Here is a 13,424-nt window from a genome sequence, read left to right as displayed (position 1 = left end):
CAAGCCACCTTGCGCTAAAGCCTCCATAACACAATGGATAGTAGGTTGGACAAGTGGTGGACTTTTGCCCCAAACCATTCATGCTAATAGACATAGTAGCCACAATCCATTCACACATTGACCTTGAAACAATACAGATAGCTTGTTTAAGTAGAGCTAGCTTGGACAAGTGGTGGACCTACAAACAACCTTGGAAGTAGGTTGGACAAGTGGTGGACTATATTATTTAGTAACAATTGAATTTGTTCTTTTCCAGGAAGATATGGCACCAAAAAGAAATGTTACAAGGGTGGATGTCTCAATTGACTATACTTGCAATGATCAAAGGAATTAGTATCTGAATATACATGGTGTGGAGGGTGCACAATTTCATAAGGTGCATCTATTTATTGCAAAGAAAGAGAATGGCAGTTTATTTGAAGATGTTAGCCAAGTAGTAGAAGCCTCTATCTCTATAGTTGATGGTCATCCACGGGTGGAATGTATTGATATTGTAGTCCCAATGAATCAAGAATTCCAATTATCTCCAAGATCATATGCATTTTCATGCATGTCTCAAAATAAAGATGAGACAATGTTTTCTCAAGGATGGAAGATTAAAGAGTCAACTCAAGGTGTCACAAGAAATCAACTTCAAAGCTCCACCATAGCCACACTACAAGGAAAGAAGGTGAAAGCTTCATGACCACCTATAAACAAGAAAGTCAAAGTGCAAAAAGTAGCACCTAAGGAGACTAGTTCTATTTTGGATGTAGACAATGCATCTCTAGCATCCTCAACACAAGGTTCAATGTCCAAGATGAGAATCGTGGATCCAGAAGCTCTAGAGGTAGAGGCCATGAAAGGACAAGAAAAAGATACAGGTGGAATGAATAAGCATATAAGCTATTTATCTTTCCTGTATAAGGAGTTTGATATCCCTATTCAAAATTGTTGGCTGGCTCCTGATCACTATAATGTACGTACTATTGATGGAAAACATGTTGAAAGCATGCTATTTGGATTTTCTCGGAGTACAACTAAGCCTGCAGCGTGTGCATATTTAATGCCTGTTCAAAATGCAAAGGCAAATCACGGTACACCTTTGGTAGCAGAAGAGGTACAAGAGGGCAAACTACAAGATTATCATTATTGGATTCTTGATGGCCAAAATTCAATTTATGCCGCAAAAGTTTTTCTTCACAATGAACAAAAAAACAATGAGATATTTCAAAGATTGATTGACGTGTACAAATTTCAAAAAGCTCATATTTTTGTAATACTCCTCCAATGGTTGCAACTGCTATTTCTACCATTGCAAATGATGAAGCTAAAGCATTGTATGTCAAGAAACCTTACAGTCAAATATTGGGGCATTTGCGAAGTCAATGGATCTATTCAGGATGACCATCAAGGGCATCAACAACTGGATTTATAGAGGGACATATATCTCGTGTTGGATGGGATGTAAGTGTCTTTCTTCTTCTTTCTTATTGTATTTAATAGAACACTTGAGTTCAATATTCTCATTGGTGTTATATTTCTTTCTAGACTTTTCTTCGATTGGCAAGAATGAGTGCAGAAGCAAGTTGGATTGCTAAACAGGCACACATGGTTACATATTCCGATCGAGTTTATAATTGTTGGGTAGAAATTATTACAAGGCTTGAAGAGGAGAACAAGAAACCCCCAGCAACAGTATTTAGATTTCTTTACGGTCTTGAGGAATCAGAGGTAAACATCATCAAGAAGAAATTAAAGAGGAGAAGATTTTATTGTCAAAGAGTGCAAAAGTGGTGATGTAATTGACATGTATGATCGAATCAAGCAACTCAAACAAGACAAACTCATTCAAGATGCACTTCTTGAAGACTTCAATGCTTTGAACGAGTCATCACCGTGTAAACATTCGGACGAAATAGTCAGCATGTACAAAATTAATGATTCATTTTATAAAACCATTCTAATGCTATGTGAGCCATGGCTCAAAAATAGCTTGAAGCGTGGAACAAAGAAAATGGATTTTCTGAATGAAGCTTTAAAATACATGCAATGGGAAATTCACCTTCACAAGGAGGAAATTGAGTCTCTTGATTTTCCATGGTCCATCTAAGTGGTGAACCTATAGATGGAAGGAAATCTCTACTTGAAGCGCCACTTCAAAAATCAAATTCCTATTGGCTTTGCATGTTAGGCTTGACAAAACACTATGGGGACAACTTGCAGTGGAGTGAGGAGATATTTAGCAATGCTTTGGATGGGATTTTGGCTTTTTTTGGAGGCTCAATTGATCCTGGATTCGTGTTTCTTGCATTTATAGATTTCTCTAAACTCACAAAATTGCAATGTGCATTCCAGAGTATGGGAGATAATGTGAGATACCATTGTTGTGGTTCCTTGAATCACTTTCCATTAGCATCTTGCAAAGGAGCAATTCAATTCTTTGTGGTTATTGCCTTCATGCCTGCATTGTGCCATGTCTCTGCTAGCCTCCTGCATCTTCTAGAGCTGATGGATCTTTTTGTGAGAAACAAATTGTTGCTTTTATTTTTTTTCCCTAGATCCTTTTTATTAGCCTAAGCCAAGTGTTCCCTAACATGTCAAACATCCTTCGCTAGGAGCACCTTTGAGCCTTTTCTAGTTCTTCATATTCCTTCCCAACATCTATCTTACAAGATTCATTCTTTAAGGTATCCCTCTACAGAACCTTTAGAGCCTTCAACAAAAGCCTTGGGATGGTTTTGTCCTGTGGACATTCACGCTTTTCTCATGTCTTCTTTCCTTGATCTTCCATTATCTTGGCCACCAACATCCTTTTCTCTTGCCATTCACCCACCTCCTTGGCCTTTCCTTAGGCCTTCTCGAGAGATATTTTCTTATCCCACCTCTAAGACTTTTCAGTCTACTTTGTTTGGTCGACTGGCTCATTTGGTAATTCCTCAATGAAAACCCCATCACTCTTGGTGATCACCCTCATAAAAAACAATTATGTCAAAGAGGTTAGGAGAACTGAAACAAAATAAACCTTACAATGATGATGAAATCAAAGAGGTGGAGGTTAATTTGGGAGCCACTTGACATATGCTTCAACAATTTGGAATCAATGAGAACATGTAAAAGCTTGAGAAAGAGGTTGATCTCCAACAAGTAATTTATGACATCCATGGCTTGAGTTAGTGGTTTCAGTAGCTTTGATACTTTTGGAATTTTATGTTAATAGCCTCTATGTGCTACTGTTTTGGTAGTTTATGGTAGTCTTTGGGAGTTCGGATGGTTTTTGGAATTTCTGGTAGGTTTTATAGTATTCGTAGATTTGGGTAGTTTGGATAGCTATAAAAGGTTTTGGTAGTTGGTGGTAGTTATAAAAGGTTCTGGTAGTTGGTGGTAGTTTTGAAAGCTTTTGGTATTTTTGCTAGATTTTGTAAATGTTGCCTTGGTACTTTAGATATTTTTTGGTAATTCTATTTGTGTGGTAGTTTGATATTTTGGTAGCCTTAGGTAGATTTGGGAAATTTTTTCAATGCTATTTTGGTAGTATTTGGTAGAACTATTAGTGATGAAAATATCTTATTAGTAGATTTTAGTTCTTTTGAGATATAGTTTGAAAATTTTGGGTATTCTAACATGTTTAGAGAGGCTTGGTAGTCTAGAGTTCTTGGAAGTTTTGGTAGTTTTTTAATCTTGATGAGGCTTTGGTAGTACAATGGCTATGCTCTTTGGGTTGTTTAGGGTAGTTTTGGTAGTGATGGTATATCCATAAACTTTTACTGGTATTGTTTGGTGCTTTTTAGTCTTTCTTTGTCATTTATGAGAGTTTTTGGTATATTTAGGGTGCTTTTGGTACTGACTGGAACCTTTTGGTATTGTTTTGACTCTCTCTTCACGAATGGCACACAAAGTTTGTCTCCATAGGTACTAGGATATTTTTTATAAATTCTCTAGAGATCCCAAAGCTTCTAGCAATAAAAGTGCGGATGCTCAAAGGGTTGAACAATGACATTAAGATGCCAAAGGTGGTTCCCCTTGCTGACTTCCTTGTACTTGTAAGATTTGAGGGCCTGCTACCAATAATATCTCCACCCGATCGAGAGATGACTACCTTGCAAGAAACCACTCAATGCCACTGAACTCAAGGGTTGGCCCTTGAAAGTTCTTTATGCATGGCATCTACATGTCAACTAAAATCAAACATTTTGACATTACTGACAAAACAAAACCTTTGAGCACAATTTTGTTCTTGTAATTCCACTCTCTAAAGCAAGGCTTCCTTTTCTCTGATTATGGCATAACATCTTCCAAAGTGTGGGAGATGCTATGAGCATACGGATTTGGGGGCCTTACAAATATATGTGCAAAAACTTTAGTGGGTGCTAGTATGCAAGCCAAGGGGCTTACAACCACATAGGATGAATTCTAAGTATAGCACAACTCTCTCATGTTTTAGAGTGGTAACAGGCCCTTAAGAGAGAAAATCAAATGATGTGCTAATCTCTCCACATCACTATTGCATTTTCTCTTGATCAAGCCTAGATGAGGTGCTAAGTGTACCAACATTGATGGACATGGGCCCTCCCCTTCAATGTGCACATGCACACACACTCATATAATGTCCTTCTTTCCCTCACTCAATTCATAGTACTAGACATATAGCCCTATTTTGGCTACATACAATCAACTCCCTACCAAAAGTACCACCAACTTTTTGGCCAAGTGCCCACAAACAATGCACACACATGCGCTGCTGACTATGGTGCGACTCACGTGCTCAACCCACCTTCTTGCTTTGGCTTCGTTCACCACCGCACACACAGCTTCATTTGCGATTGCTTGATTTGGATGCACACACACATGAAATTATTTTATGCCTTTCATATTCAGTCCACATGCCTGCTTCACCCGTTTCATCGTGCTCGATGGCTACCAATAGACCCTCACAATGGTGGCTACTGGGACTCCAATGCTCCAGTGATGCTCTTCATGGCCCACTAGGGCCATCATGCACCTTTGCACTTTCCACTTTTTTGACTCACCCTATATATATATATATATAGATGTCATCATCTGCCCTCCTCCACGCACAAGAACTAGCTCGTAACCAATGCACTATGAAGCTCAACCACACACATATACCCATTTCCCTCTCTCTCTTCTTGTAATTTCTACCACCCCTGCCATGCCATGCCATTTCTGGCATTGCCAATTATGGCACATCTAGTCTCACACACATACAACACGTACTAACCTTTGTCTTGTTCCTCTCTCTCTCGCCACCCCACTGGCAAGTTTATAGTAGCTACGATTCAAAAACAATGAAAAAGATACACAACAAATAAATATATATATATATATATATATATATGATTTGGGGATTGTTCTCACACCTCGCCGAGGTCACACACACATTTTCACCTCACTTCCTCCCACTAGCCCTCTCTATCGCCAACCGTCTCGCTTACAAGCTGCTTCCACGAGCACAAGAGAAAAAGAAGACTTTTACTATTCTGCTAAATGAAGTGGGTGTGCTCAACCTTGTACGCTTCATATTATGAGTCTTGCATGGATTGCATTGAAGATGATGAGGTTCGTGACTAAGCACAAACTTATTTTTAGCACTAAACCTGTGCATTATTCTAAAGGAAAATTTGGCTATGATTACAAAGACTTGATTAAAAAATCACAACAATTGAAAATTCTCTTCATTTCAAAAGATTTTTCTCTTTCATTACAAATCCAATATCTATTGTTTAAGAGCATGGATGTGAGCATCGAGTGTGTGCTATGATTGTGTGAAGAGTCCTATGCATAAATAGCTTTCAATGCAAAAAAAAATGTTGTATGCATGAGTTAGTACTTCGCTTAAATACAAGTTCTCCTTGCACTAAATAAAAATACTCTTTGTGATACGCAAATGGGCTTCAATTTTGGAAGTTACATTGGACATTTCATGGATGTCTGATAAAGATATTTGCATTAGAAGTTGGGTGTGGTATGGATTTTGCATTTTAGTACTTGTTTTAAATGTAGAATGCTTCCCTAGCACTAACACCCATACTTTATTATGAAGGGTTCATTGGCAAGCGTGAGTCTCCAATGGACGTGTAGGGTTGGCATTTTAGTACTTGTTTTAAATGTAAAATGCTTCCCTAGCACTAACACCCATACTTTATTCTGAAGGGTTCATTGGCAAGCGTGAGTTTCCAATGGACGTGTAGGGTTGGCATTGCAATATATGTGTCTTTTTAGAGCCATTCCATTTCATTTGATTAAAGTTGTATAAAATGTAGCTCTTAGAATGGTTTAAAATGACAAAAAATCCATTTGTTATTTGACTTTTGGAAGCTTTAAAATGCAAGATTTGGCTTTCAAGACCCACTTTATGTCATTGAAAGTTGAGCTAGCATTAGCTCATAGGTCCATCTAAAATTGCACATTCCATTGAGCTAGTGATGATCAACTTTTTATCTTGCATGAGAGATTGTAACTATTGTGAAACTTGCTTATGTAGCAGCACATACGTTTACTACCATAGAGCATCATGTGTGTAACCAACTTGACACTTTTTTTCCCTAGGGATTTTCCCTTTGACAAATTTGGGTATGTAAGACCTTAGATTTAGGATTTCAATAAAGTTTTTGTATGTGTTTGAATTTCAATAAATGGTTTTTTGGGGTTGTGTTTTTTTTTAATGCTTGCTTCAAAAAGTTTGGTTTGCAAATAAAATAATCAAGAGGCCCCTACCCAACCACCAGATAATTTGCTCAAGGATGCTCAAAAGAGCATGAATAGGTAAAATCCTTCTATGCTTTGCTCTTTGCTTATCTCCACATCTCCTTGCATGCTTGGATCAAGTGAATTTGCTTCTATCTATGGTTCTTGTCATTTCAAAGAGCTAAGCATACACTAAAGTTCCAACACTTGGCTTTATGAAAATTAAACTCATTAATTTTTTTCTTTATTTGTGTTACTCATACGTAATTGGCCTTGACTTTAGGTTAATGTAGAGCCACTACTTATTAGACCTAGATTCCTAATGATCACCTCAATATTCCACTCATTTGTAGCATGACCTAGGGCTATGACTATGATTTCTTACCTTAGTCCATTTTCCATTAGTATCTCTCATTATGGAAGCAATTAAGAGTGTTAAAAAATGAACAAATGAATTGCAAAAGAGTGTCTCAAAAAAGAGTAGCAAAAATGCTACTAATGCTATTAGACACATTGAAAATCAAATTTTTATGTTATGTTTGTGTTTATGTTAGGCGTAACACCTTATTGGCACTTGGTAGGCAAGGGGAACCACCTTGTCTTGCTTGATTAATGCCCTAAACCGAGGCCTTGGGTTAATAGGGAGTAGCCTTTTCCATGGCAAGCTAATAGAGTTTTGGAGCACCTCTTTGAGGATTCAAGGAGCTGAAAAGTGTAGCTTGCTTTGCCTTGGAGAGGTAACCTTGTGATGTGCTTTAAACGATCAGGGTCCAAAGTGAAAAAGGTTCAAGAGGACACAACTAGGGAGCTGAAGGAAGAAGTTGAGGAACTAGCCAAAAGAAAGCAAGAAGGAAGAGCTCTTGAGGAAGACTACAAAAGATGGTTGGAGGCCAAAGTGTGTCTTGCTTATTTACAAGCTGAGGTGATCAATAAGACCCGAATGCTGGCCAGAGAGCTTGATCTCAAACGCAAACCCACTAACCAAGCTCATTTTGTCAGAGCTCTCAAAGTTAAAAGAAGATGGGACTCTATTATAGCAATCACTGACGAGAGGGGGAATGTAGTAAGAGACCAAAATGCTATGGCCGCTCGACCATCTCAATCAAATTATTGTTTAGCAAGAAGACTGTGCTCAAGGGGTCTAGGAAGTGAGATCCCCTTTGTTTTGGTACGGTCTAATGTGATATACTATCTACTAGAGCCAATGCATTAATGGAGAGGCCAATTTTTGTCGATGAATGTTGGATTGCCTTGCACGCAATGGGGAAGGAAAAGTCTCCTGGGTGGGATGGACTAACTTCCAAATTCTTCAAAGAGTTTGGAGAGGATCTCAAAATCTCGATAGCACAAATGCGAACAGGGCTTTGTTGGAGAGGGGTAGTTGGATGCCAAGTTGGTTTGTTTCTCTTTGCTAGAGCACTGGCATCCTATCTCCATGATGACAATTGCGTACAAGATCATTACTAAGGTGATTTCTCTAAGATTGGCTCCAACCATTGGTAAACAACAAAGGAATTTCTAAACTTTCACATCTTTGGGATGACAAAATATTTTGTTGGAAGGATGTGGAGCCCATGGTGTTGCAACATAATTTGGGGATATATGAAAGGCTTCTAATTAGTAGACTCTTGGAAGTGCTGACATCCTCATTTCCACCTGTATGCAGATCAGGAATAGATTGGAGAACCTAGAATCAGCCAAAGGACAAAGTGTTCTCGCTTTCCAAGAGTCGGACTACCTATAATGAGTTGGTATACAAAGCGGATTGATTTGCTCCAGTCAACAGAATTTGGGAGAGAAACTGGTCAGACAAACACTGTCAAAAGAGTGTTAATACCATCAGGAGTTTAAAGGGCATGATTCAAAAAGGTATTCATCTCAAAGGTGCTCTACAAATCTTTGCCTATACTGGGGTTAAGATACTCGCTAGAGGGATCGGCTATGACACTTTCTATGGCTATAGGAAAACCTTTGAAGACCCCCTTCATCTGTTCAACAAGTGCCCTACTTCGTGGAGGTTGGCCGCTAGGGTTTGCAAATGGGTACAAAGGACTTGAAAGATCATCTTCTTTACGGATCACCTGATCGTGGGAGGGCATGGTTTCCAAAGCCAGTCTGTTTTGCCGTGCACACAAATTAGCAGATTCTGCTACCTGAACCAAGTCTGGACGTCTAGGAACCTTCAAGTTTTTGAGGATAAACCGGATGTAGCTCATTTTGATAATATTGTGCATGTGAGCATTGAGCTCATACATGTGGTAGAAGCAAGAAGAGGGGTAACTGACAAGGATGAATTCAAGAATGAATTCATGCACTGAGCTGCTTAGAACACTCAAGAGGGTAGGAGTATCATCCTTGGTTTGGTAGCCTCTTTCTCTATGTACAACTCTCTGATGGAAGTCTAGCCCCCTCAAGGCACATGTAGTGCTAGAGGGCAATGGTATTCTTTTCGAGTTAATATAAATTCTCACAATCACAAGTGTGAGTATGGCACAAAAAAATGGAGAAAATCATTTTCAACAAAAAAGAAATGTGAATAGTAATAATAAAAAAAAAGAGAGGAAAACACTATGCTTATATAACTAAGGCTAACCTAATGTATGTGAGGGGGAGATTTTGAAGTTTTAATTTATGAGTTAGTTCAAATTGCATTTCCTTTTTAGTCATTTTCAGCCATTCTGAATTGTAATGTAATTTGCATTGAGGGGTTAGCTTACTCAACATATGTTGTAACTCCACTGAGTGTGTGTTGTCCATGCATGCCTTGGCCATAGTAGCGGATAGGCTACATTCTCATTAGCCAATGTTTGTCCTCATCCCTCCTTGCCCCCTTGCCCCTCCCTCCCATCTCAGAGGATTGAACCCACAAGTACTAGGGGGATGAGAGTCATGTGCCCTAGCCTCATGAGTAATGACACCATCCATATACATCGTTTGTGGAATGTAGATGTCCTCCTCCATTTTTGACATGCAAACGTATCACAACGGGGAAGTGAAGCAAAGTTTACATCCGCAACAAGACCTATGATGCCCACAAGGCCCTAGATTGATAAGGGCCTTTGATCCCATTTCCCATGCCTCTGCAAGATATAGTCGAGGAGTGCTAGTGTGAATAGGAATTGATCCAAGTCAAAATAACAAAGAGTCTCAAATCTTGAAAAGGAGAACTTTTGAATTGAGAAAAGGAGCCAATTTAGGAATCCAAGGAACAAAGGTGGGGGACACTTTATTCCATAGATTCGCTCATTTGTCTCCATAGGCATCAAAATCATCAGCATCGATGTACAAATCATGTGGGGCACCACCTTACGAAATGGGCAAAAAAAAATTCTGTAGAATGAAAGGCAAAAGAGGAGGGTCATTTATTTGCAAATTGTGCTAAAGTTAAAAGCACCATTTGAATCAATCAATCAATTGCTCATAAATTTTTGCTTACCTTTTATGACCATCTGTCATTGGCTAGTTTGAGCTTGAACCCCATCCCAAAGCCTGTTCAATTCAATATTTTGCAGCTTGAAAGACCTATTCTGAGTACTATGATTATGTATTCTTTAATTTACAGATAGTTGCAAGTCATGAGCCTCATTCAAAAATGCCTTCTCTTGCACAGATATGGCATCTACAGCTGTAGCTCGGATACAATTGACTGTAATCGAGCGGCTCCATGTGTGAGCCTACGTATGCTGCCGCAACTCCTCCTACACATATCCATGCCATACACTTCAATCAACTTTAGGGTGGAATCCTACCTATGAAAAATAAATTGCTCTGACATCAATATACTTTCCCTAGCTTATAAGCAAGAACTTGCAGGGCACGGGAGTCTTTAATGAAGCAAACATGGTGACATTCACAACTTAAGGGCACATAGACTGCCGTCTTCTATGTAGATGACGTCGAGAACAAAGACGGCGAGACTAGTTAATGGTCATAGTTGTAACAACCTCTTCTTTGAAAACAATGATGCCTTGATCATAAGATTTTATTTCTCTTTTTTTTTTTTTTGGTGTGTGTGTGGGAGGGGGGGGGGGGGGAGGGAGGACTTATTGGCCCCAATCACCTCAAACGGGGAAAAATGGCACCCCTAGTTTACCCCTAGATCACCATCTAGTTCACCCGTAGTGTATTGCCCTCGTGTCGCACGAGGGTGAACCTAGGGCCTCATGGCTCCCAGAGGAAGCCTTACTTACCATCATCTTATCGTGTCACATGTCCACGTGGGCATGGCGGGTGTATACTACTCTAGTTTACTCCCTAGTTCACCCCTAGTTTATATCGATTTGTAGTTTACTCTACGATTACACCTTGTTGCCTAATTTGGGGTTAGACATCCCCCCCTTGAGGGACGACTTGGAGATGGGGGGTGTTTTGTTTGTTGATAGCCATGTGAACCAATTAGTGCTTTGGTCTCTTTTGGCCCCTCGATGCTCCTCGTCACTATATGGCACAGCTCTGGCCAGGGGAGATCTAGGCCCAAATTTGGGGGCACGAGACGGCTTTAATTTCGACCGTCGGATCACGCAGTGAACCCCATGAGAGTGAACTCGAGGCAAAAATGGTGCCCCTAGTTCACCCCGGTAGTTCACCACTCGTCACTATATGGCACCGCTCTGGCCAGGCCCAAACATGGGGGCGCGAGGCCTAGATCCCCTCTGACCCAGAGCCGTGCCATATAGCGACGAGGCTCGATGCTCCGTGCAATTGCTTTACCTGCTTCTTGATCTTGAGGAGGTGGCAGGGGCGGAGGAGGTGGAGGGAGAGGCTCTGATGGTGGCGGAGGTGCCGCTTCAGCTGGTGGAGGTGCATCGGGAGCAGGAGCCTCGGCAGGCGGTGCCGCAGGAGCCTCCCCAGGAGGTGCAGCATCACCTGCTGGCGCAGCTGCAGCAGCATCAGCAGCAGGCGGAGCTGCCGCGCCTTCTGCGGGTGGGGGAGCGCCATCAGCAGGTGGTGGTGCTGCCGCATCGGCTGGTGGTGGAGCAGCATCGGCCGGTGGGGTTGCGTCTGGTGGTTTCTCCGGCGGTGGCGGTAGTGGGGGTGGAGCCTCGATGTCGCCGTCAATGCAGCTAGCGCAGCGCTTCTCAACCCAGCCCTCGAAGTCATACTGGGTGTCGCCCCCCCAGTGCCGGCCGGCGCAGACGCGGCCAATGAAGCCTGCCACGACGCCCAGCACTATGATGATGGCCAGGACTACGAAGAGCGGGCCGACAGTCCCGTTGCCGCCATGGCCACTACCCGAGCTGCTCAGCTCGGTGATGTGGAAGCTGTTGGCGGACGAAGGCAAGTGCGTCAAGTTATCCATGGCCGCCTGCCGAGTCTCTGAGACTGTGTGTGTGTGTGTGTGTGTGTGTGTGTGTGAGAGAGAGAGAGAGAGAGGGAGAGAGAGAGAGAGAGGAAGAAAAGCCTGGGCAGCTGGCAAGCTGGTATTTGTATATGAGTGGGAGAAGGGCGCTTCCTAATGTAGGTGGGTGTACTATTCGTGCAGTGTGCACGATGTGTGTGTGTGTGTGTGTGTGTGTGTGTGTGTGTGTGTGTGTGAGAGAGAGAGAGAGAGAGAGAGAGAGAGTTAATTGTACCGCACACAGAGCCTACAGGCCAATGAGGCCACTGGCTCGCAGTGCAGCGAGCGATCCCGACAAGGCCCATCCAAATGCCTTAATAATATAGCGTGCAAGGAAAAGATATGTAGAACGCCCTTCCCTCTCCATTTTTGGCTCTCTTATCTCCAAAGGCCTATACCCGCACACACAATGACATCTCCCTCACGCAGCTGGTACCACTTTCCATTGCCCTTTACGCATCCCCCTTCCTTGGACGACGTTGCATTATTGGGAATCTCCTTTTATAAAGGTTATTAAACCCCCCCAAACACAAACACCCCCCCCTTCCCCCCCCCCCCCCCCCCCCCCCCCATTTTTATTTTATTCCTAAGTTAAAGTTCTCATTAAAATACACCATTTGTACCTTCAAACTACCTACCCACGTTAGCTTATCAACACCTAAAATTGCCTTCACCCCTTGTCGGGGGTGAAGGCAATTTTACCTCTCTCCCCTGACAAAGGGAGAGGTGAACATGTGAACATGGCAAGCAACAACAATTTTCGATAGGCGATTTACCCATTTTTTGATCTTTTGGACATCTTTAACAGGCAAAAATGTGAGCTACCCTTCAAAACCGACACTGAATTCGCCCAAAACATGTAGAATCTTTGTGGTTCGGCAAATATGCCTGACAAAAATCAACTCTAGACAGTAGTTGCAAGGCCATCTTATTTTCGTTCCTGGGGTCAACTTCACTATGCCCCTCTCAACCTACCTTGGGCACTCTTCTCATCATATATGTGAAGCGTGTCATTAAGCTAGATTCTTATGAATTAAGGTCTAAGGAAGCTATAACAAAGTTTAGTAAGCTAAATTTATATAAATTAAAGTCTAAGAAAGCTATAGCATGGTTTAAAGGATAGGACTCTTGAGAGCAATGTAAATAAAGAAAAAAAAGGCTTCTACTGTATTAACTTTTGACCTTCCATGTCTTTTTCGTTTTTGATCCAATTCGAACATGTTCGATTTTCGTTTTATTTTTTCATTTTAAATAAACGTAAAGGATCTATTTAAGTCCTTACATATTATAAAAGTCCATAAAATGAATGAACTAAAAATGCATGTCCAAATAGATTGGCTTTGTCATGATAGATAGGCTTTCACACTCAAAGCTATTCCACAAATTGTTAAGCTCCTTC

At 41.3% G+C, this 13,424-nt stretch overlaps 1 protein-coding gene across 1 annotated transcript; it reads right to left on the bottom strand.

Annotated features, from left to right (window-relative positions):
- Window positions 1–10,129: 10,129 nt before the first annotated feature.
- On the bottom strand, window positions 10,130–12,123 carry LOC147426810 (uncharacterized). Its single transcript, XM_086498038.1, has 2 exons — window positions 11,398–12,123; window positions 10,130–10,385 (listed from the first exon to the last, which is right to left on the bottom strand). The coding sequence occupies exons 1-2, from the start codon at window positions 11,984–11,986 to the stop codon at window positions 10,270–10,272; spliced, it is 705 nt and encodes a 234-aa protein (XP_086354164.1). The 5' UTR covers window positions 11,987–12,123; the 3' UTR covers window positions 10,130–10,269.
- Window positions 12,124–13,424: the final 1,301 nt, after the last annotated feature.

This window comes from Adiantum capillus-veneris, chromosome 24 (genome assembly GCF_014529385.1).
Source record: "Adiantum capillus-veneris isolate H3 chromosome 24, ASM1452938v2, whole genome shotgun sequence".
NCBI classification, from domain to species: domain Eukaryota; kingdom Viridiplantae; phylum Streptophyta; class Polypodiopsida; order Polypodiales; family Pteridaceae; genus Adiantum; species Adiantum capillus-veneris.
This window is presented reverse-complemented; position numbering and strand designations above follow the sequence as displayed.

Coding starts and splice junctions, on each gene's coding strand:
- LOC147426810 (XM_086498038.1), bottom strand. CDS start 11,986: ATGGATAACTTGACGCACTTGCCTTCGTCCGCCAACAGCTTCCACATC. Junction 10,386..11,397: donor TCCTCAAGATCAAGAAGCAG/GTAAAGCAATTG, acceptor GGATATGTGTAG/GAGGAGTTGCGGCAGCATAC.